At 44.0% G+C, this 23,885-nt stretch overlaps 1 protein-coding gene across 2 annotated transcripts; it reads left to right on the plus strand.

The window, feature by feature from the left end:
• Positions 1–1,093: 1,093 nt before the first annotated feature.
• MTFR2 (mitochondrial fission regulator 2) lies at positions 1,094–20,888 on the plus strand. Of its 2 annotated transcripts, XM_038740216.1 has the most exons (8): positions 1,094–1,225; positions 2,585–2,698; positions 3,475–3,579; positions 4,062–4,186; positions 6,457–6,692; positions 8,759–9,008; positions 15,504–15,678; positions 20,069–20,888. In XM_038740216.1, the coding sequence occupies exons 1-8, from the start codon at positions 1,163–1,165 to the stop codon at positions 20,126–20,128; spliced, it is 1,128 nt and encodes a 375-aa protein (XP_038596144.1). In that variant the 5' UTR covers positions 1,094–1,162; the 3' UTR covers positions 20,129–20,888. The 2 variants fall into 2 exon arrangements, with proteins under 2 accessions (XP_038596144.1, XP_038596153.1); XM_038740225.1 differs by lacking the exon at positions 3,475–3,579.
• Positions 20,889–23,885: the final 2,997 nt, after the last annotated feature.

Consider the following 23,885-nt stretch of genomic DNA (forward strand, 5'->3'; position numbering starts at 1 on the left):
CACGGCGCTTATGTACATATCCCTAATTTATTTATATTTATGTCTGTCTCCCCTTCTAGACTGTGAGCTCGTTGTGGGAAGGAAATGTGTCTACCAACTCTTATATCGTACTCTCCCAAGTGCTCAGTACAGTGCTCTGCACACAGTAAACACTCGATAAATACAATTGATTGATAAAACTTAGAGACTTTGGAGTCATTCACCCAGGATGATGAAAATGGGGAGCATCCCCCTCTCCAAAATCTTGACACCACAGAGGAGAAAGTTCTGAGGAGACTGGTGAGAAGTAAAGACATCTGCTTGCTTGATAATAACCTCTTACATTTCCAAAAGAGAAACCAGTGCGTCTTTAGGAGACCCTCTGAGAAATGTCTGTGGCCTTGGCCAGAATCGGATGTTTATTAATATTAATAAAGATGGGCCACCTGGGGTAAGAAGGGACTTGCCCCATGCTCCTACAAATTGTCAGTACTAGATCCAGGAATGGAAAACTGGTGTGTTGATGCTCAAACCTGTTTCCGACTTAGTAATAATGATAATGCCTGCTGTTGGGTAGGGACCGTCTCTATGTGTTGCCGACTTGTACTTCCCAAGCGCTTAGTACAGTGCTCTGCTCACAGTAAGCCCTCAATAAATACGATTGAATGAATGAATGAATGAATAATGGTATTTGTTAAGCACTTACTATGTGCCAGGCACTGTACTAAGTGCTGGGGGGGATACAGGCAAATTGGGTTGGACAAAGTCCCTGTCCCCTGTGGGGCTCACAGCTCAATCCCCATTTTATAGATGAGGTAACTGAGCTGCAGAGAAGTGAAGTGACTTGCCCAAGATTACACGCAGTAGACAAATGGCGGAGTCAGGATTAGAACCCATGACCTTTTACTTGATAATCAATACTGCTTCCCAGCGTTTGAAGAATTCAAATTGAAATTTTAACCCCCTCAATTGTTTTAGCATAAGCTGCAGCACATGTTCTCACAGGTTCAGTTTGAAATTTTAACTCCCTCAGTTGTTTTAGTATAAGCTGCGGCGCATGTTCTCACAGGTTCCACCGATTCTAAAGAATGTTCTTTTTCATTTGCAGTGTCGGTAACCTGTTGATGTCAAAGAGGCTGCTAATGTGTTTTTGGATCTGGGTTTTCCCATTATTACTCTCTAAATGTCACTCATGTTGACTCTCCTAAGACAGCTACTAGAATATTTTGGTGTGCACATAGAAGAGGTAGGTGTATCAATTTACCTCAGTGAGTATAGTTGATCTGGGATTTGGTTTTAATAACGTTTAAAGGTATACAATTTTTTGCTTTCCATTCCTAGCTGAAATTGCTATTTAGTCAGAACAGATGTAGATTTGAATTAATCCAGCCTTGGAGATAGGCTCAAGAAATCATAATGAATCTGTAGAAGTTTCACTAGTCTCTGTCCTCGCCAATTCCATTGTCAGGCTAATATTTATGAAACCCTGGACATGAGTGTGAATGGTAATTTGGTTTTTAAAACCTGATCACAGCCTGACCTATCTCCTCTCATTTAATATGAACACATCCTTCAATCTTTCAGGTTCTCTTTCTGTGGACTGGTATTCATTTTCTTGGTTATATCAGTCGTCTACTGAAAGGGTCTAGTCGCTCTTTCCTGTAGAACATGTGGCCTCTATATGCTGATTATTTCCTTGCAGTCTTTAAATCACTGCTAAAAAGGCATTTAGCAGTAAGCAACCTGGGTAAACACGGAGAAGATAATATTAGTTGTAACTATCACCTCTGCAGGGATTCTGCTTACAAGTTTTTCCTTTAGTGCGCTTTCAAGATTAGGTTATTGAATCTTTAGTGCTTGTATTTCGTACAGCATTCCCTACCTTTGAGAGAATTCTGCAAAGTTTACCTTGGCTTCAACTTCTCTCTTTATCACCTCTAAAGTGTTTTGATTGACTTGAATAGATGACTAAAGCCCATTTCAATTTAGCATTAGATAAGGACACATCACTGTAGTATAGACAGATCTGACAGATCTATAGTATATCAAGCACAAGTTGGGGAGCCCCCCAAGAATGGGGACTGTGTCTAATTCCTACCTATGAATTCTCTTCCAGCGCTTAATAGATACTGTTATTACTAATGCTGATAATTGTGGTATTTAAGTGCTTGCTGCTTGCCAATTGCTAGGGTAGATAGAATACAAGGCATGGCGAATAATTTCCTATTACGCTTCCATATACGTCCATATAAGTGTGGATCAACTCCAAGTATTGTTTGCATTATTGGAAAAATTCTTCCTTTAGATCCTTGTCCAAGACCTAATTTTGAGGTGAATAGTATGTTGTTTTGTGCTTTACCATTGAAATTGAAATGAACATATATTCTCCCTCCTCCTGCCAGCCTTCATAATACATCTGCATTTTTGAGGAACATTATGACTGTATACGTTATCAAATTTATAGGGAAAAGAGTCTTAAGCTTTTCAACGCGAAATATGCCATTTTTTCGAACAGCGAACCGTAATCATTTCTTCCTTGTGGTATTTGTTTAAAAATTTTTGACAAATAACACGCTGTGCTTCTCTTTTGGTGACTGGAAAATAGCTTCCGCCGATATGGGAAGCTCATGGAAATGGTCGTAGCGTCCTTCGTATTATTGTGACCCAACTCTCTACGAGTCTGTTTTCAAGAGCTGACCTCCAGCGGGCTTGCTCCGTTGTAAGTAAATCTGTCTTTTTCACTGTTTGTGGTCGCTCTGAACCAGACTTTGACCTCCATCCTTTGTGAAGAAGCTTGAGCTAATAAAGCTTGGCAAACTGGAATTGTCTGTATCTTTTGAATTTTCAAGTCTGTTTAGCATTAAGGTGACCTGGAAATGATTTAGGCATGTACTCTGAAATTTGTAAAAGCTACAGAACAGGTCAAACTATAGAACATTAACCAGTTGTTTATGGTTTCCCATATAATCATTTCAGCCTTCTAGCTTTCAGTCAGACGTCTAGAATTTCTCTGTTCCCCTGGCCAAGTTTCAGGAGCTCATCAAGCTATGCACAGACCGGATTTTGGGAAACCCACTTGATCCGGAAACTTTTAAAATGTAAAAATGTCCGAAATGTTCAGGGGTCACTTCTCCCTGTGGTGAGCCGTAACCAAGTCTTACGTATACGTTGTCTGGTTTGGTTTCAACCTCAGTGAACCATGACAGTTTCACTTGCTACGGAAAACATCTTCATACTGTCCTCTCTCTTGCCGTTTGTCCATGCAGTGGACAAGAAGCAGGAGGAGAAGGGAGGCTTGGTTTCAGGCCCATGGAATACAGACCTCAAACCGGAAAATCCAGCCTAGCCCATGCAGGGCCCTCGTTGATCCACCGAAAAAGCGGACCGATGGAATTTGAATCCATTTCCTACTCCTTTTATGTTTACTGCCATTTGCGAAATTGTCATGTGTTTACCGAAACTTTATTTTATGTGTTTCTGCGTCATTTATAATAGGTTGGGCCATTTTGGCAAAATGAAAGCCGTGGATCAACTCGAAGTATCGTTCGCAGCATTGGAAAAATTCTTCCTTTAGATCCTTGCCCAAGACCTAATTTTGAGGTGAATAGAATGTCGTTTGGTGCTTTGCCACTGAAATTGAAATGAGCATATTTTCCTCCCTCCCGCTTCATATCTGACAGCTAGCAGTCACATCTCCGTCCAAGCCTAATTAAAACCACACTTCCTCCAAAAGGCCTTCCCCAACTGAGCCCTCTCCCTTCTTCGATACCTCTGCACTTGACTCTGTACCATTTAAGTACTTGATTGATTCACCCCACCCTCAGCCCCACAGCTCTTATGTACAGCTCTGTCATTTATATTAATGTCTGTTTTCCCCTCCAGACTGTAAGCTCCTTGCGGGTAGGGAACGTGCTGTAGTGTACTCACAAGTGCTTAGTACAGTCCTCAGAACACAGTGAAGCACTCAAATCCCGTCGGTTTTCCAGTTTCCTTTGCTTATAAATACATATTCTATAAGTATTTCTTATTCTCATGAACAGTATTTTTCAAGGTTAGCATTTTGATCTATCTTTTCTCTTTAGCTGGTTACATACCTGAACTTCCCGTACTACGATGAATGTGGCGATGCTACAAGGCCTCTAGTTCCATCTTTTGCTGATATTCCGTGGGTGGAGCGTGAGAGAAAAACCCCTTCCATCAGATTTAGGTAACTGATTTACATCAGATTTAGGCAAGTCCTGCTATATAAATTGCTCCGCATTGTACCTTCTGTTCTATAAATGGGCAGGATTGGAAAATTAATCATTTTGTTAGTTTCTGTCAATTTCCACCTCATCTGGGACAATGCTATGACCAAGGGGCTTTGGAATATTTAAGGACAACTCATTTGATGCCTGGGTGTGAAGTTGGGGAGGGAACAATAGGCCCGCGGAAAGGCAACTTTAAGGAAAGCTCAAAATCACACATTTTGAGGGGGAATGGTGCTTTGTGGATTAAATGTCGAGGCGCCGGTGCTTGTCTGTTAGCCACGTAGATATTTTGTTATCTAGGTAGAACATATTGTGCTGGCTCTAGAAGGATAGGGCAGCAAAATACTTTGTGGGATGGCAAATTTTATATAGGGGTCTTCAAAGTTGAATTAAATTGGGAGGGCCCATCCACGTGCTATAGCAAAAAATAGTTTTTCGAGCATTTATTAATTTCAACGATACTCTAAAATCTAACTTATTTGAGAAGTAGGTTAGAGAGTCAGCCATCCTTTGAATGGTAGTTCATTGAAACTCCGACACTTAAGAGTACTCTTCAATGCAGGTCAATTTGGTTAGTGTTGGGGAACCTGATAGAAACTTCAGGGAGGTGAACTACTGCGATTTTTTAGTGTGGAGCCACTCTTTATTTTTATTGTTAACAATAATAATCATTCATAATTATGGCATTTATTTAGTGCTTACTATATGTCAAGCAGTGTTCTGAGAGCTGGGGTAGGTATAATTTAATCAGGTGGGGCAGAGTCCTTGTCCCACATGGAGATCACAATCTAAGTAGGAGGGAGAATAAATATTTAATCGCCATTTTACAAGTGAGGAAACTGAGACACAGAAGTTAAATGGTTTACCCAAGGTCACATTGCAGGCAGTTGGCAGATCTGGGACTCGAACCCGGGTCCTCGGACTCGCAGGCTTGTGCTCTTTCCACCAGGCCATACTGCTTCTCTACTTTCCAGTCATGGTAGGTTCAGCCATAACTCTAACCCTTACCTTTGTCGTCACTTGGGAATTCTGAGTGTCCTGTTCTTTTCGGGATAGGATTTATGTTAAGAACAGTGTTAAAGTTGGTGGGGGTCGTCTTAAAGACTGGTTTGGGGGTAGAACTCCGAGCTATTTGGAGACTTTTAAGTGTTTTGGGAAATATTAAGCTTCCCCAGTACAGTGGGAAGGAAGAAGGATCATTCCTGGCACAACCATAGTTTGAAGATCTGCGAGAATAGCTTGAAGTTTCCTTCTGTCTTCTCAAATTTGGCAAGCACACTTTTTCCTCTCCCTTTATCTTCCCCTAGGAAACACTTGGAATCCAAAATGGCCATTGGCCGAATCACTGTCCTCACACAAAGGATGGCTTTTTAAGGGGTATTCAGCGAATAAATGCCAATTTGAGGTTTGGTAACTAATTCCTCTAAAGGGTTCAATCAATCAATCAATCGTATTTATTGAGTGCTGTGTGCAGATCGCTGTACTAAGCGCTAGGGAAGTACAAGTTGGCAACACATAGAGACGGTCCCTACCCAACAGTGGGCTCGCAGTCTAGAAGGGGGAGACAGAGGACAAAACCAAACATATTAACAAAATAAAATAAATAGAATAGATATGTACAAGTAAAATAAATAAATATTTAGAGAAACTCTAGAATCAATCAAATTTATTGAGCACTTACTGTGTGCAGAGCGCTGTACTAAGCGCTTGGGAAGTACAAGTTGGCAACACATAGAGACGGTCCCTACCCAACAGTGGGCTCACAGTCTAGAAGGGGGAGACAGAGGACAAAACAAAACATATTAACAAAATAAAATAAATAGAATAGATATGTACAAGTAAAATAAATAAATATTTAGAGAAACTGTAGAAGAGAATAAATGATTGCTCACAATTGTGATTGGGTTCGCATGCATAGAGCTTTGTGAAAGCGCTTAGTACAGTGCTCTGCACACAAAGCGCTCAATAAATATGAATGAATGAATGAAAGCATATTATATAAATATGTGTGTGTGCTTGTGTGTACATATATGTATATTATTAGTATGATAAATGCAGCATATGATCCTAATCTAAGCTGAACCATGATTTTTTTCAGCAGCTTGTTTTGTCTGAGCAGAAAAAAACACCAGTTTGAGTCCAGTCCTTTCTTGTTTTTGTTTTCCCATGATTGGAAAAAGTTCAGCGGAGTAACTGTAGTTGCCTTCTTTTCTTCCCCCTTGGCTAGGAATGATGCGTGGACAGATGAAGAGGAGGAGGCAATTTCAGCTCTTCACCCTGTGTCTTCAGCGATGGTTTCCTTGTCACCTGTTCCGAGAAGCAGAGAACAAATGAAAAATGATCTTCCTGCAGCTGAAGCGGCAATCAAAAAAATAGCTGCCCTGGAAGATGAGCTAACCCTTCTTCGGTCCCAGATAGCCGCAATTGTCGCAGTGCAAGAACCAAGAAGTTGTACTAACTTTGGTAAATGCCACATAATAATAATAAATAATTGTGGTATTTGTTAAGCGCTTATTTTGTGCCAGGCACTGTACTATGCACTTCAATAGATACAAGGTAATCAGGTCCCACATGGGGCTCACAGTCTAAATAGAAGGGAGGCAGTTACTGAATCCCCATCTTGCAAATGAGGGAACTGAGGCACAGGGAAGTTAAGTGACTTGCCCAAAGTCACAAAGCAGACCAGTGGCGGAGTGAGTAAATATGGCATAAAAATACTAATAATGATTTTGGTATTTGTTAAGAGCTTACTATGTGCAAAGCACCATTCTAAGCGCTGGGGAGGATACAAGTCGATCAAGTTGTCCCATGTGGGGCTCACAATCTTAATCCCCATTTTACAGATGAAGTAAGTGAGGCACAGAGAAGTGAAGTGACTTGCCCAAAAAGTCACACAGCTGACAATTGGCGGAGCCGGGATTTGAACCCATGACCTCTGACTCCCAGCCTATGCTCTTTCCACTGAGCCACGCTGCTTCTCCATATTGACACGGTTTTTAAATCTTTTGTGTCTGGCCTGTTTTCTTCCTTACAATTAAATTTACATCAAATTATATCATGGTTTCTATTCTAAGCCAATACTGTAATTACAGTATGTATAGGGAAGATACTTTATAGTTACAAGTGTTTTCTAGGGCAAAAGCACTTTGTGTCTTTTAAAAAAAATCCAGGAAAAACTTGAAATTCAAGTGGGGAGACAATCTCTTTCAAGGATTTTATGGGCTGTAATGGTCCACAGACACTGTATGTTTTCAATTTTTGAAATCATTCTTTTCCATTTCTTTGAGTTTGGAAAGATTGTCAGTGTTAATTTTCCTCACCCTGTGACTTTTTGTTTGTGTTTTTTGGGTTTTGTTCACATCTCTGTGTTCTTTAAAGTAGACGTGATGAGTACTGGATTCTGCTTACTAAACAGACTTTCAGCCTAGTTAGACCAGAGGAGCAGCGTGGCTCAGTGGAAAGAGCCCGGGCTTTGGAGTCAGAGGTCATGGGTTCAAATCCCAGCTCTGCCACTTGTCAGCTGTGTGACTTTGGGCAAGTCACTTCACTTCTCTGCGCCTCAGTTCCCTCATCTGGAAAATGGGGATTAAGACTGTGAGCCCCCCGTGGGACAACTTAATCACCTTGTAACCTCCCCAGTGCTTAGAACAGTGCTTTGCACATAGTAAGCACTTAATAAATGCTATCATTATTATAACTGGCCTATTCTAGGCCAGGGGACTGCATGTGGTGTGCTGATCCCTTATGGACTCCTATAATTTGATATTGGTTGTCTTGAATACAGCTGCTGCTAAAAAAAATTTCAATTTAGAATTTTATGTTGAAGGGGTTTTTTCGATGTTGTTTTGTGGGTTTTTTCAATTAGATCAGAGGTGCCATCTGTGAGCATTGTGAGCATTGGGGTCTTTTCCATCCTGATTGGAAATTCTCAGAATCTTGCCAGGGATTAACAAGTCTGGGAGTCCTACTCGGCAATGGGAATAATAATAATAATAATAATAGCATTTATTAAGCGCTTACTATGTGCAAAGCACTGTTCTAAGCACTGGGGAGGTTACAAGGTTATCAGGTTGTCCCTCGGGGGGCTCACAGTGTTCACCCCCATTTTACAGATGAGGGAACTGAGGCGCAGAGAAGTGAAGTGACTTGCCCAAAGTCACACAGCTGACAAGTGGATTTGAACTCACGACCTCTGACTCCAAAGCCCGGGCTCTTTCCACCGAGCCACGGAACCATCTCTTCCCCCTGCTGCTCCCAACCCCCCACTCCCATGGAATGGGCGCCAATGTCCATTAGACTGTAAGCTCCTTGAGTGCAGGGATCTTGTCTACCAACTGTATTGCAGTCTCCCAAATTCCTCGTACAGCGCTCCGCACAAAGAAAATGCTCAATAAATACCGCTGATTTATTGTTGATTGACTTTGTGTTAAGCACAACAAGGTTTTTAGGTTTCTTGACTATGTATCTCATGCCTGGTAGCGAGCCCCTAGTACTTTCATCAACTTCTGCGTCACTCTCCATTTTTCCAGATCAGTTTTCTGCTCCAGTGGTCCCACCTCCTCCTCCTCCTCCTCCTCCCCCTCTTCCTTCATTAATGCCTGCCTCCAATAACCACGACTCAAATAATTCAACAACTGAACTTGGAAAACAGCGTCATGCCGCAAATAAGATCAACTCAACATCCAGCGAGCCTGCTGAAAACTTGAAGGCCAGAGGAATTCCCAGCATGATGGATGTTCTGAAGGATATGAACAAAGTCAAGTTGCGGGCTGTTGAGCGGTAAGAACAGCCTTGCTTCTCTAAAACAGAAGGAACCAAGACAAGTTCAGAGAGTCACGATACGGATAAATTGACAATAAATGGAAGTATGATAGTGCCAAGCGTGGTTAGTGGCATGTGAAGATTATCTTTATATTTAGCATGATCCTTCTTGGAATCCTGAATATGAAACTCGAATATATTGCCACCCCAGGTGGGAAAGTCTCAGCAAAACAAAATATGACTTTATCCGTATCTGGACTGCATTTACCTTATTATCCCAGAGTTTAGCATAGTAATTCACCCTAAGTGCCCAGTAAGTACCATGACTAATATAAACAGTAAGTCTGGTGATAGAGAGAAGCTACTCTTGGGTTTTGCGATCCTCAATTTACTCATTATTCCTGGTGGTCATTTCCGTGTCACTGCTCAAACGAACTTAAGTTAAATATTAGCTCCTCGGCTTGTCTATTCACATACTTCTCATATTGTGAAAGATGGGTAAAAAGCTGGTGCATTAATTTTTATGCTTTGTTTATGGAACTTGTACTGTGACAGGGCCAATATTGTATCAGTTGAAGTCGCGAATGGGAACCTTTCAATGTGAAAAGAATCTTGGCTCTGCCACTTGTCAGTGGACAAGCCACTTAACTTCCCCGTGCCTCAGTGTCTTCATCTTTAAAATGGGGATTAAGACTGTGAGCCCCAGGTGGGACAAGAATTGTATCCAACCTGATTACCTTGTATCTACCCCAGCGTTTAGTACGGTGTTTGGCACGTAGTAAGTGCTTGACAAATGCACAATAGAACTATTATGGCTTAGTGTCAAGAGCACAGGCTTGGGAGTCAGAGGACGTGGGTTCGAATCCCGGCTCCGCCACTATACTTCCCAAGCGCTTAGTACAGTGCTCTGCACACAGTAAGTGCTCAATAAATACGATTGATTATCTGCTGTGTGACCTCGGGCAAGCCACTTCTCTGTGCCTCAGTTGCCTCATTTGTAAAACGGAGATTAAGACTGTGAGCCCCACGTGGGACAACCTGCTTACCTTGTAACTACCCCAGTGCTTAGAACCATGCCCGGCACATAGTAAGCGCTTAAAAAATGCCATAATTATTATTATTACCTTACAGAGAAGTGAATGTTTGTGTGCAACAATGTTACACAAGTGCACTCATCCGGTGTGCCTTTCAGTAGTGTTCTAATTGTAGGGTTTCTAGAGTCTAAAGCCTAATGCTGGGGATGGGAAGCAAAACATTGTGCTTTTGTAGAGAGATTGCAGCATAAACCTCCAAATGGGGAAGGGCAAGAAGAGAGTGGGTTGATGGACAGGATGGGGGTGAAAGGAAACTTAGAAAGAGATGACAGAGAGGGAGGACGTTGACAGTATCCAGGCACTGTAGTAAGCGCTTGGGAGAGTTCAGTATAACAGAGCTGGAAGACACATTGCATGCCCAAGTGAGCTTCCTTCCCTTCCCCACAGCACCTGTATATATGTTTGTACATATTTATTACTATTTATTTATATATCTTGTACATACCTATTCTATTTATTTTATTTTGTTAGTATGTTTGGTTTTGTTCTCTGTCTCCCCCTTCTAGACTGTGAGCCCGCTGTTGGGTATCTCTATGTGATGCCAATTTGTACTTCCCAAGCGCTTAGTACAGTGCTCTGCACATAGTAAGCGCTCAATAAATACGATTGATGATGATGATGATGTTGGGTAGGGACTGTCTCTATGTGTTGCCGACTTGCACTTCCCAAGCGCTTAGTACAGTGCTCTGCACACAGTAAGCACTCAATAAATACGATTGATTGATTAAAGTCTGGAGGGGGGGCATATTAATAATAAGGAAATAATTTATAGATACTGATACCGACTCATTTCCTGGCCAGGGGGTTGGATGATAAGGATAGCAACCATTGCCTTGTTTCTCCTTAAATTCCTTAGTGTCACTGTTGGGGACAGAGTACTGACCGGAAGGGCCACTGATCTGGCCCAGAAATGGAATTTTTTTTGTTTTTGTGTACCAGTCGGCAAAGGGCTTAACAACGCTACAAACAAAATTTAATCAAATCAATCACTGGGATTTATTGAGCATTCACTGTGTGCGGAGCACTGTACTAAGCACTTGGGAAAGTACGATTGGGCAAGTCACAACTTCTCTGTGCCTCAGTTACCTCATCTGTCAAATGGGGATTAAGACTGTGAGCCCCCTGTGGGACAACCTGATCACCTTGTAACCTCCCCACTGCTTAGAACAGTGCTTTGCACATAGTAAGCGCTTAATAAATGCCATTCTTCTCATTATTACTACGATACAATAGCTTGGGTAGGGACTGTCTCTATATGTTGCCGACTTGTACTTCCCAAGCGCTTAGTACAGTGCTCTGCACACAGTAAGCGCTCAATAAATATGATTGATTTGGCAGATATGATCCCTGCCCACAAGTAGCTTACATTCTAAAATGGGAGACAGACATTCATATACATTACAGATAGGGGAAGTTATGGAGTATAAGGGCATGTACATAAGTGCTGCGGGGCGGGTGAGTATCATAGTGTTCAAAGAGTACACGGCTGATTGCACAGTGGGAAGGACAGATGGGGAAATGAGGGGTTAGTCAGGGAAGACAGCTTGGGAGAGGTGTGATTTATAAGAATAATAATAATAATTATGGCATTTATTAAGCGCTTACTATGTGCAAAGCACTGTTCTAAGCGCTGGGGAGGTTACAAGGTGATCAGGTTGTCCCATGGGGGGCTCACAGTCTTAATCCAAACAGTTGGAGAAGCAGCGTGGCTCAGTGGAAAGAGTCCGGGCTTTGGAGTCAGAGGTCAGGGGTTCAAATCCCGGGTCACCAGCTGTCAGCTGTGTGACTTTGGGCAAGGCACTTCACTTCTCTGGGCCTCAGTTCCCTCATCTGGAAAATGGGGATTAAAACTGTGAGCCCCCTGTGGGACAACCTGATCACCTTGTAACCTCCCCAGCGCTTAGAACAGTGCTTTGGAGAAGCAGCGTGGCTCGGTGGGAAGAGCACGGGCTTGGGAGTCAGAGGTCGTGGGTTCGAATCCCGGCTCCACCACTTATCGGCTGTGTGACTTTGGGCAAGTCACTTAACTTCTCTGTGCCTCAGTCACCTCATCTGTAAAATGGGAATTAAGATTGTTAGCCCCCCGTGGGATAACCTGATCACCTTGTATCCCCCCCCCAGCGCTTAGAACAGTGCTTTGCACCTAGTAAGTGCTTAATAAATGCCATTATTATTATTATTGTCCCCATTTTACAGATGAGAGAACTGAGGCCCAGAGAAGTGAAGTGACTTGCCCAAAGTCACACAGCTGACAAGTGGCGGAGCAGGGATTTGAACCCATGACCTCTGACTCCAAAACCCGGGCTCTTCCCGCCGAGCCACGCTGCTTCCCAAGAAGGGATGGAAGGTGGAGAGAGTGGTGGGCTGTCATACGTGGAGGGAGGTTGCGGGCAAGGGCTCAATCAATCAATCAATCAATCGTATTTATTGGGCGCTTACTATGTGCAGAGCACTGTACTAAGCGCTTGGGAAGTACAAATTGGCAACACATAGAGACAGTCCCTACCCAACAGTGGGCTCACAGTCTAAAAGGGGGAGACAGAGAACAGAACCAAACATACCAACAAAATAAAATAAATAGGATAGAAATGTACAAGTAAAATAAATAAATAAATAAATAGAGTAATAAATATGTACAACCATGTATACATATATACAGGTGCTGTGGGGAAGGGAAGGAGGTAAGATGGGGGGATGGAGAGGGGGGCGAGGGGGAGAGGAGGGAAGGGGCTCAGTCTGGGAAGGCCTCCTGGAGGAGGAGGCTCGGCACTGGACTAGACAAGATCAAGGTATAGAGAGAGTGAGTTGGCGTTAGAGGAGTGGAGTGTGCGGATGGGATTATAGTAGGAAATCGCGGATGGGATTATAGTAGGAAATCAACAAGGAATGGTAGTAGGGAGAGGGCTGGTTGAGTGCCTTAAAGCCAATGACAGGGAGGATGGTGGTGCTGTCTACAGTGATAAAAGGATGGGGGCGGACAGAGTTTGGTGGGGAGATGAGGAATTCTGTTTGGCACAGGATCCTGTTTCAAGAGAAGCAGCGTGGCTCAGTGGAAAGAGCCCGGGCTTGGGAGTCAGAGGTCATGGGTTCTAATCCCGGCTCCGCCACTTATCAGCTGTGTGACTTGGGGCAAGCCGCTTCACTTCTCTGGGCCTCAGTTTCCTCGTCTGTAAAATGGGGATTAAGATTGTGAGCCCCTGATCACCGTGTATCCAACTTGCCAACTAATGTTGCCAACTTTACTTCCCAAGCGTTTAGTACAGTGCTGTGCACACAGTAAGCGCTCAATAAAGACGATTGATTGATTATCCTCCCCAGCGCTTAGAACACTGCTTTGTACATAGTAAGTGCTTAACAAATGCCAAAATTTTTAAATTATTATTACTCTTGTGGATAGAGAAACAGCAGCGTGGCTCAGTGGAAAGAGCACGGGCTTTGGAGTCAGAGGTCATGTGTTCAAATCCTGGCTCCACCAACTGTCAGCTGTGTGACTTTGGGCAAGTCACTTCACTTCTCTGGGCCTGTTACCTCGTCTGTAAGAAATGGGGATTAAAACTGAGCCCCACGTGGGACAACCTGATCACCTTATAACCTCCCCAGTGCTTAGAACAGTGCTTTGCACATAGTAAGTGCTTAACAAATGCCATCATTAATCAATCAATCCATCAATCGTATTTATTGAGCACTTACTGTGTGCAGAGCACTGTACTAAGCGCTTGGGAAGTACAAGTTGGCAACATATAGAGACAGTCCCTACCCAACAGTGGGCTCACAGTCTAAAATAATCATTATTATTATTATTGGAAATTTTTGAGGAGTGTGGAAATACGGACCGAAAGGTTTTTAAGAAAAATGATCTGGGCAGCTGAGGGGAGAGAAAAGAAGCAGGGAGATCAGTGAGGAAAGATGCTGATGCAGTAGGTGGGAAATGATAAATGTTGGGCTCAGCATGTAGCAGTTTGGAGAGGAAGGGTGGATTCTAGAAATATTGCGAAGGTAGAACGGGCAGGATTTCATGACAGGCTGAATGGGAGGGTTGAATGGGAGCTGAGTCAAGGATAATGCCATGGTTATGGGCTTGTGAGACAGGGAGGATGAGGGGGCCGTCTACAGTGATAAAAGGATGGGGGAGGACAGAGTTTGGTGGGAAGATGAGGAATTCGGTTTGGGACAGGTTGAGTTGGAGATGTCAGTGGAGCATCCAAGTAGAGACGTCCTGAAGGCAGGAGGAAATCCGAGACTGCAGAGGAGAGAGAGATAAGAACCTGGAGAGGTAGATTGAAGAACCATCTGCATAGAGATAATAGTTGAAGCCATGGGGGTGAATGAGTTCTCCAAGGGAGTGGGGTGGAGATGAAGAATAGAAGGGGACCCAGAACTGAGCCTGGAGGGACTCCCACAGTTAGAGAGTGGAAGGCAGAGAAGGAGCCTGCAGAAGAGAATAAGAAAGAGTGGTCAGTAGACAAAATAATAATAATAATAATGGCATTTGTTAAGCGCTTACTATATGCAAAGCACTGTTCTAAGTGCTGGGCGGATACAAGGTGATCAGGTTGTCCCACGTGGGGCTCACAGTCTTCATCCTCGTTTTACAGATGAGGTAACTGAGGCTCAGAGAAGTTAAGTGCCTTGCCCAAGGTCACACAGCAGACACGTGGCGGATCTGGGATTTGAACCCAGCATCATCATCATCAATCGTATTTATTGAGCGCTTACTGTGTGCAGAGCACTGTACTAAGCGCTTGGGAAGTACAAGTTGGCAACATCTAGAGACAGTCCCTACCCAACTGGCTCACAGTCTAAAAGGGGGAGACAGAGAACAAAACCAAACATACTAACAAAATAAAATAAATAGAATAGATATGTACAAGTAAAATCAATCAATAAATAGAGTAACAAATATGTACAAACACATACATATATACAGGTGCAGTGGGGAAGGGAAGGAGGTAAGATGGGGGGGATGGAGGGGGGACGAGGCGGAGAGGAAGGAAGGGGCTCAGTCTGGGAAGGCCTTCTGGAGGAGGTGAGCTCTCAGTAGGGCCTTGAAGGGAGGAAGAGAGCTAGGAAGAGAGGAAGAGAGAGAGAACCCGTGACCTCTGACTCCAAAGCCCGTGCTCTTTCCATTGAGCCACGCTGCTTCTCTAATTCTTTAAATTAATAATTTGGAGCACTTTGCCTTCCCTCCTCTGCTGCTTATTGCACTGACTTACAACATAGTCAGTAATAATAATAAAAGAAGAAGAAGAAGAATTGTGGTATTTGTTAAGTACTTTTGTGTCTCCGGCACAGTTCTAAGCTCTGGGGTGGATACAAGCAAATTGGGTTGTAATGAGATTGAAGTGTCATAAAGTTATTGTGTTTTTTAATCATTCCATTTGGGTATGTTTCAAATATTGGCACTTAAATTCTTTTGTAGGTCACCTGGAGGTAGACCAGTGACTAATAAGAGAAGAAGGAGCTCCCAGTGGGATCCAGTGTCTCTAATTTCTCAGGCGCTTAAGCAGAAGTTTGCATTTCAAGACGATGATTCCTTTGACAAAGAAAACAGATCCTGGGAATCTTCCCCGTTTTCTAGCCCGGAAACTCCAAAGGTCAGGAAAGCTTACATTCGATAGCCTGTCAGTGATAAGGCATCTTTTTGTGCTGAAGAGTCAAAAAAAAAATGAAATATTTGAGCAGTTTGTGCGCATAATATGGAAAAAGCATCCCATGTTGCCATTCTCTCTGACTTGCTGAGCTCCTTGGGCCGTGGTCCCCACTCTTTTTCTTTGTCCGGTGGGGCGGGGATGGTATTGGCTAAGCGTTTACTATGTGCTAGGCCCAGTATCTGAGTGCTGTTGTAGATATAAAACAAGCAGATTGGACACAGTCCAGGTCAATCAATCAATCAATCGTATTTATTGAGCGCTTACTGTGTGCAGACCACTGTACTAAGCGCTTGGGAAGTACAAGCTGGCAACATATAGAGACAGTCCCTACCCAACAGTGGGCTCACAGTCTAGAAGGGGGAGACAGAGAACAAAACCAAACATACTAACAAAATAAAATAAATAGAATAGATATGTACAAGTAAAATAAATAAAATAGAGTAATAAAAATGTACAAACATATATACATATATACAGGTGCTGTGGGGAAGGGAAGGAGGTAAGGTGGGGGCAGTGGAGAGGGGGGCGAGGGAGAGAGGAAGGAAGGGGCTCAGTCTGGAAAGGCCTCCTGGAGGAGATGAGCTCTCAGTATGAAGCTCAGTCGTAATCCCCAATTTACAGATGAGGTAACTGAGGCCCAAAGAAGTGAAGTGATTTGCCCAAGGACACCCAGCAGACAAGTGGCAGGGTCGGGATTAGAACTCAGGTCCTTCTGATTCCCAGGCCTGTGCCCTTTCCACTAGGCCACACTGCTTCTAATGCTCCATATTGGACTCCCCTTTGCCCTCCACCCCATTACCTCTCCCAGGCTCCTTGTCTCTCGGCTCTGGGAGGGATGAAATCTCATCCCTCCCCCAGCTGGGCATCGTTTCCATCCATCTCCACTTTCCCCGGGCCCACTCTGGGGCTGATTTGGGAAGAAACATAACATCTGGATGAGCAGAAGGAAGAGACGCTTGTGCTAATGAAATTCTGTTATATTGTACTCTCCCCAAGTGTTTAGTTACAGGGCTCCACACACAGTGACCGCTCGGTAACTACCACTGATTAATTGAGAAGCTGGATGAAGGGGAAGGAGGGGGAGAAGATTTGATTAGGCCAAACGTGGTTCCCAACTGCCATTAAGGGAAGCAGCGTGGCCTAACGGACAGAGCCCGGACCTGGGAGTAGGAAGGCCTGGCTGTGTGACCTTGGGCACTTCCCGGGCCTCAGTTACCTCATCTGTAAAATGGGGATTAAGACCGTGAGCCCTATGTGGGACAGGAACTATGTCCAACCTGATTATCTTGTATCTATCCCAGTGCTTGACACATAGTAAGTGCTTTCCAATGGCATCATCATCAAGCAGGAGGCAGAGAGAGAGTGAATGTGGAGGAATTTAATATCTGGTTGTTCAAGCTACCCCCCTCCTCCCCGCCCTGACCAGATAATTCAGCTCTTCCCAGATGTGACACACCCACTACGTCATCATCATCAATCGTATTTATTGAGCGCTTACTGTGTGCAGAGCACTGTACTAAGCGCTTGGGAAGTACAAGTTGGCAACATATAGAGACAGTCCCTACCCAACAGTGGGCTCACAGTCTAAAAGGCTCCTGGTGCTCACCACAGGAGCTGAACTTGTTCCCTGTCCAGCATATAGCCCACCCTGTGGTGTCAGCCATGAGGGTGTCTTAATTCCCGTGGCACGTATGGGAGAATAAATGAGTGGCTTCCCTTCCTGCTCAGCTTGGCTGGCCCACCTTGGTTCAGTCAGTCAATCGTATTTATTGAGCGCTGACTGTGTGCAGAGCGCTGTACCAACTGCTTGGAAAGCACAATTCGGCAACAGATAGAGACAATCCCTACCCAACAACGGGCTCACAGTCTAGAAAAATAATGATGGCATTTGTTAAGCGCTTACTATGTGCCAAGCACTGTTCTAAGCGCTGTGGTAGTTACAAGGTAAACAGGTGGTCCCACGGGGGGCTCACAGTCTTAATCCCCATTTTACAGATGAGGTCACTGAGGCCCAGAGAAGTTCAGTGGCTTGCCCAAAGTCACACAGCAGACAAGTGGTGGAGCCGGGGTTGTCCAGAAACGCTCTGGGCATGTTACTCCCCTCCTCAAAAATCTCCAGTGGCTACCAATCAATCTGCGCATCAGGCAGAAACTCCTCACCCTGGGCTTCAAGGCTGTCCATCCCCTCGCCCCCTCCTACCTCACCTCCCTTCTCTCCTTCTCCAGCCCAGCCCTCACCCTCCGCTCCTCCGCCGCTAATCTCCTCACCGTACCTCGTTCTCGCCTGTCCCGCCGTCGACCCCCGGCCCACGTCATCCCCCGGGCCTGGAATGCCCTCCCTCTGCCCATCCGCCAAGCTCGCTCTCTTCCTCCCTTCAAGGCCCTACTGAGAGCTCACCTCCTCCAGGAGGCCTTCCCAGACTGAGCCCCTTCTTTCCTCTCCCCCTCGTCCCCCTCTCCATCCCTCTGTCTTACCTCCTTCCCTTCCCCACAGCACCTGTATATATGTCTATATGTTTGTACGTATTCATTACTCTATTTATTTTACTTGTACATATCTATTCTATTTATTTTATTTTGTTAATATGTTTGGTTTTGTTTTCTGTCTCCCCCTTCTAGACTGTGAGCCCACTGTTGGGTAGGGACCGTCTCTATATGTTGCCAACTTGTACTTCCCAAGCGCTTAGTACAGTGCTCTGCACACAGTAAGCGCTCAATAAATACGATTGATTGGTTGATTGATTAGAACCCATGTCCTCTGACTCTTAAGCCCGTGCTCTTTCCACTAAACCATGCTGCTTCTCTTGCCATGGCTGCTTTCTGCTGATGGCTGTGGGTGGGCGTCGTGAAAGGAGGGATGGCGGTGGGGGGTGGGAAAGGTCAGCTTCTCACGTCACCCTCCCTACGTGGAGTCCACGGGGAAGCCCCTTCTGCTTTGTGGGTAGGGAATGTGTCCATTTGCTCTCCCACGCATTTAGTACAGTGCTCTGCACACAGTAAGTGCTCAATAATAATAATAATGATAGTATTTGTTAAGCGCTTACTATGTGCAAAGCACTGTTCTAAGCACTGAGGAGGCTACAAGGTGATCCGGTTGTCCGTTGTCCGTATTCATTACTCTGTTTATTTATTTTACTTGTACATTTTTATTCTACATATTTTATTTTCTTAATATGTTTTGTTCTCTGTCTCCCCCTTCTAGACTGTGAGCCCACTGTTGGATAGGGACCGTCCCTATATGTTGCCAACTTGGACTTCCCAAGCGCTTAGTACAGTGCTCTGCACTCAGTAAACGCTCAATAAATATGATTGAATGAATGAATGAATGTCCCACGGGGGGCCTCCCAGTTTTAATCCCCATTTTACAGATGAGGTAACTGAGGCACAGAGAAGTTAAGTGACTTGCCCAAAGTCACACAGCTGACAGTTGGCGGAGCAGAAATTTGAACCCATGACCTCTGACTCCAAAGCCCGTGCTGTTTCCACTGAGCCATGCTGCTTCTCCAATAATGACAGCATTTATTAAGCGCTTACTATGTGCACAGCACTGTTCTAAGCACTGGGGAGGTTACAAGGTGATCAGGTTGTCCCACGGGGGGGGGTCACAGTCTTCATCCCCATTTTACAGATGAGGGAACTGAGGCACAGAGAAGTGAGCCCCCTCCTTCCTCTCCCCCTACTCCCCACCCCGTCTCCCCCGCCTTACCTCCTTCCCCTCCCCACAGCACCTGTATATATGTATATATGTTTGTACATATTTATTACTCTATTTATTTTACTTGTACATATTTATTCTATTTATTTTATTTGGTTTATATGTTTAGTTTTGTTATCTGTCTCCCCCTTCTAGACTGTGAGCCCACTGTTGGGTAGGGACCGCCTCTATATGTTGCCAACTTGGACTTCCCAAGCACTTAGTACGGTGCTCTGCACACGGTAAGCGCTCAATAAATACAATTGAAGTGACTTGCCCAAAGTCACACAGCTGCCAGTTGGCGGAGCTGGGATTAGAACCCATGACCTCTGACTCCCAAGCCCGGGCTCTTTCCACTGAGCCACGCTGCTTCTCAATAAATACGATTGAATGCTCATGAGTCACACCTGGTTCCAAGAGACGCCAGATGTGGCTGACAAACCATAGATTGCCCAAGGGCTTTGAAAAAAAAAGCCGTTAGTATTGTGTATGCACAGGTTTTTTGCTGTGCTGATCTCTTTTCCCAATTTCAGAGAGTTGTAAAGCGAAGAGAACCCACAAGGGTTTAATTAAACAGTCTTTTCCCTGCTTTAATGTTGGGGTGCATCCTAATGCGTTTTCGGTAATGATCGATTTCAGTTCAGATATACCGCCCTGAAGCCAAATGGACATTGTCTCCCAGGAGGATCAGCAGCATAACATTCAGGAATCGGGTGAAAAGCCTGTGAAAATGAAGAGAGCGGCGATGCCATTTCACTGCGTCTGTTGAACTCCGGCTTGCAGGTCCTCTCGTTTCAGAAGCTAAAAGAACTTTATACACTGGGATGGATTGTATTGGTGAAGTACCGTGAAGACTGAAAACTACCTACCTCTCCAGATTCTGATTTCCCAACCGTCGAGCTTTTCGGATGGGTCGTGGGTGTGGGTTTTTTTCTGTAATGTTATTTTTTAATGGATCCTGGTTTTTTTTTCACTGTAGGAAAGCATTCAGAATTAAATTTCATAGTCTCGAAATGGTTGATCTGAAAGCCATCAGTAAAAGCGGAGACTTGCCTATGATATGGAAACAGTTTGAATAAGTAGGAGAATTTAATTTGATTGTAATCGAGTCTATTCCCGTATTCCATTCTGACAATAAGAGGGTAGTGATTTTAGTTTCTTCTACAGAGTATCCTAAAGAAATTGTGATTGCACTCAGGGTGTTTTTTCTTAATTTATTTTGTTTGGTTCAGAAAGGAGACTTTGCACCTGTTATTAGATCGTAGTGATGGTGCTTGGCTTTCATTACGTGCAACTTTGACAGAGTTATAGATCTGAAACGGAGAAATCTCGCAGAGAACCTTCTGATCGCACAAGCAAAATCTACACTTGTTATGTAAATAAGTATATATGTCTGTGCTGTGTTCTTCTGCCTGGCTTTTCCGCTTGTTCTTTTGTTAATAAACATAAATGTGCCTTCCATCACTGGATATGTTTAATGTCAGTTGAAGTACTGCCTATTACGTATACTATATCTATCTATATGAGTATATAGATATATATAGGCAAGAAGCAGCACCTGGAACAGAGCAAGCAGAGAAGCAAGCATTGAAGAAGCACACAGAGAAAAAGCATTTAGGAGAGCAGCACTTGGAAGCAGAAAGAAGAAGCATCGGCAGAACGGGCTCCCATGACCAGCACACTGGTATTGGACCCTTGGTGGAGTGGAGAGAGTGAGTGTGTGTACGTGTCACTCCCTTGCACGTCAGTAAAATAATAATAATGGCATTTATTAAGCGCTTACTATGTGCAAAGCACTGTTCTAAGCGCTGGGGATGTTACAAGGTGATCAGGTTGTCCCACAATTCAGTAAAAAACTTTCCAGTCACCTTGGTCGTCGGTGGTGTGGTTTTACTACTACGTGTCACTGAGGCTCCCCCGGTCCAGGAAAGCCCTGGTTGATATTCATCCATTCATTCATTCATTCAATCGTATTTATTGAGCACTTACTGTGTGCAGAGTACTGTACTAAGCGCTTGGGAAGTACACGTTGGCAACATATAGAGACGGTCCCTACCCAACAACGGGCTCACAGACTAGAAGGGGGAGACAGGCAACAAAACAAAACATATTAACAAAATAAAATAAATAGAATAGTAAATATGTACAAGTAAAATAAATAGAGTAATAGATCTGTACAAACATATATACAGGTGCGGTGGGAAGGGGAAGGAGGTAGGGCGGGGGAGATGGGGAAGGGGAGAGGAAGGAGGGGGCTCATCTGGGAAGGCCTGGAGGAGGTGAGCTCTCAGTAGGTATGAGCCAGGGGCTCATGACACACAAATATATATATATATTTCCTTCACTGTTTTGGAATGGCTGAATGTTTTTTGGAGTAGGATATGTATTGTGATTGTGTTATTGGGTTTTTTTTCTCAATTTTTTTCTCCCAAGAAGTGTATCTGATAATAATAATAATGATATATATAATGATATAATATATATAATGTTATATATATATAATATATATAATATATATATTATATATATATAAAAAACATATATATGTTATATATATGTCCTGTCCCGCCATCGAGCCCCGGCCCACGTCATCCCCCGGGCCTGGAATGCCCTCCCTCTGCCCATCCGCCAAGCTAGCTCTCTTCTTCCCTTCAAGGCCCTGCTGAGAGCTCACCTCCTCCAGGAGGCCTTCCCAGACTGAGCCCCTTCCTTCCTCTCCCCCTCGTCCCCCTCTCCATCCCCCCATCCTACCTCCTTCCCTTCCCCACAGCACCTGTATATATGTATATATGTTTGTACATATTTTTTTACTCTATTTATTTATTTATTTTATTTGTACATATCTATTCTATTTGTTTTATTTTGTTAGTATGTTTGGTTTTGTTCTCTGTCTCCCCCTTTTAGACTGTGAGCCCACTGTTGGGTAGGGACTGTCTCTATATGTTGCCAATTTGTACTTCCCAAGCGCTTAGTACAGTGCTCTGCGCATAGTAAGCGCTCAATAAATACGATTGATGATGATGATATATATATATATTCAGCCTTTCCAAAACAGTGAAGGAAATATATATATTATATATATATATATATAATATAATATATATATATAATGAGATATATATATATATATAGATATAGATATATATATTTCCTTCACTGTTTTGGAAAGGCTGAATGTTTTTTGGAGTAGGATATGTATTGTGATTGTGTTATTGGGTTTTTTTTCTCAATTTTTTTCTCCCAAGAAGTGTATCTGATAATAATAATAATGATGATGTTGGCATTTGTTAAGTGCTTACTATGTGCAAAGCACTGTTCTAAGCGCTGGAGAGGTTACAAGGTGATCAGGTTGTCCCACAGGGGGCTCACAGTCTTAATCCCCATTTTACAGATGAGGTAACTGAGGCCCAGAGAAGTGACTTGCCCAAAGTCACACAGCTGACAATTGGTGGAGCCGGGATTTGAGCCCATGACCTCTGACGCCGAAGCCCGGGCTCTTTCGACTGAGCCACGCTGCTGCTCCAGCTGCAAGAAGAGAAGAAAGAAAGCATGTAAGTCTGGGATAGGCATTTTTGCCACTTCTGAGGAATTTGCATATTAGTAAGTTAGCCCAGTACATAGCTGAAAATTTGTTTCGAGGGTTGAGACCAATGGAATTCATGACTTTTTTGTTTTGAGCAGAGCCAGGTTTTGTGGCTTTAGCTGTATGTATGCCCGACAGGGAAATGATATGTGTCTACCACAAGAGAGCAGCATGATACCATGGATTTTAATATTCTGTAGTGCTTTGGGAGAATGCCTTCCCACATTCATTCAATCAATCAACCAATCGATCAAATTTATTGAGCGCTTACTGTGTGCAGAGCTAAGCGCTTGGGAAGTACAAGTTGGCAACATATAGAGACAGTCCCTACCCAACAGTGGGCTCACAGTCTAGAAGGGGGAGACAGAGAACAAAACCAAACATATTAACAAAATAGAATAGGTATGTACAAGTAAAATAAATAGAGTAATAAATATGTACAAACATATATACAGGTGCTGTGGGGAAGGGAAGGAGGTAAGATGGGGGGCATGGAGAGGGGGACGAGGGGGAGAGGAAGGAAGGGGCTCAGTCTGGGAAAGCCTCCTGGAGGAGGTGAGCTCTCAGTAGGGCCTTGAAGGGAGGAAGAGAGCTAGCTTGGCGGATGGGCAGAGGGATTGGGGGCATTCCAGGCCCGGGGGAGGACGTGGGCCAGGGGTCGACGGCGGGACAGGCGAGAACGAGGCCTAACGGTGAGGAGATTAGCGGCAGAGGAGCGGAGGGTGCGCACTGGGCTGGAGAAGGAGAGAAGGGAGGTGAGGTAGGAGGGGGCGAGGTGATGGACAGCCTTGAAGCCCAGAGTGGCTCCAAGAAATCACAGAACCATGCTAAAACTGACTCATCATTCATTCATTCATTCAATCATGTTTATTG

The sequence above is a fragment of the Tachyglossus aculeatus genome, chromosome 2, assembly GCF_015852505.1.
Source record: "Tachyglossus aculeatus isolate mTacAcu1 chromosome 2, mTacAcu1.pri, whole genome shotgun sequence".
Lineage (NCBI taxonomy): Eukaryota > Metazoa > Chordata > Mammalia > Monotremata > Tachyglossidae > Tachyglossus > Tachyglossus aculeatus.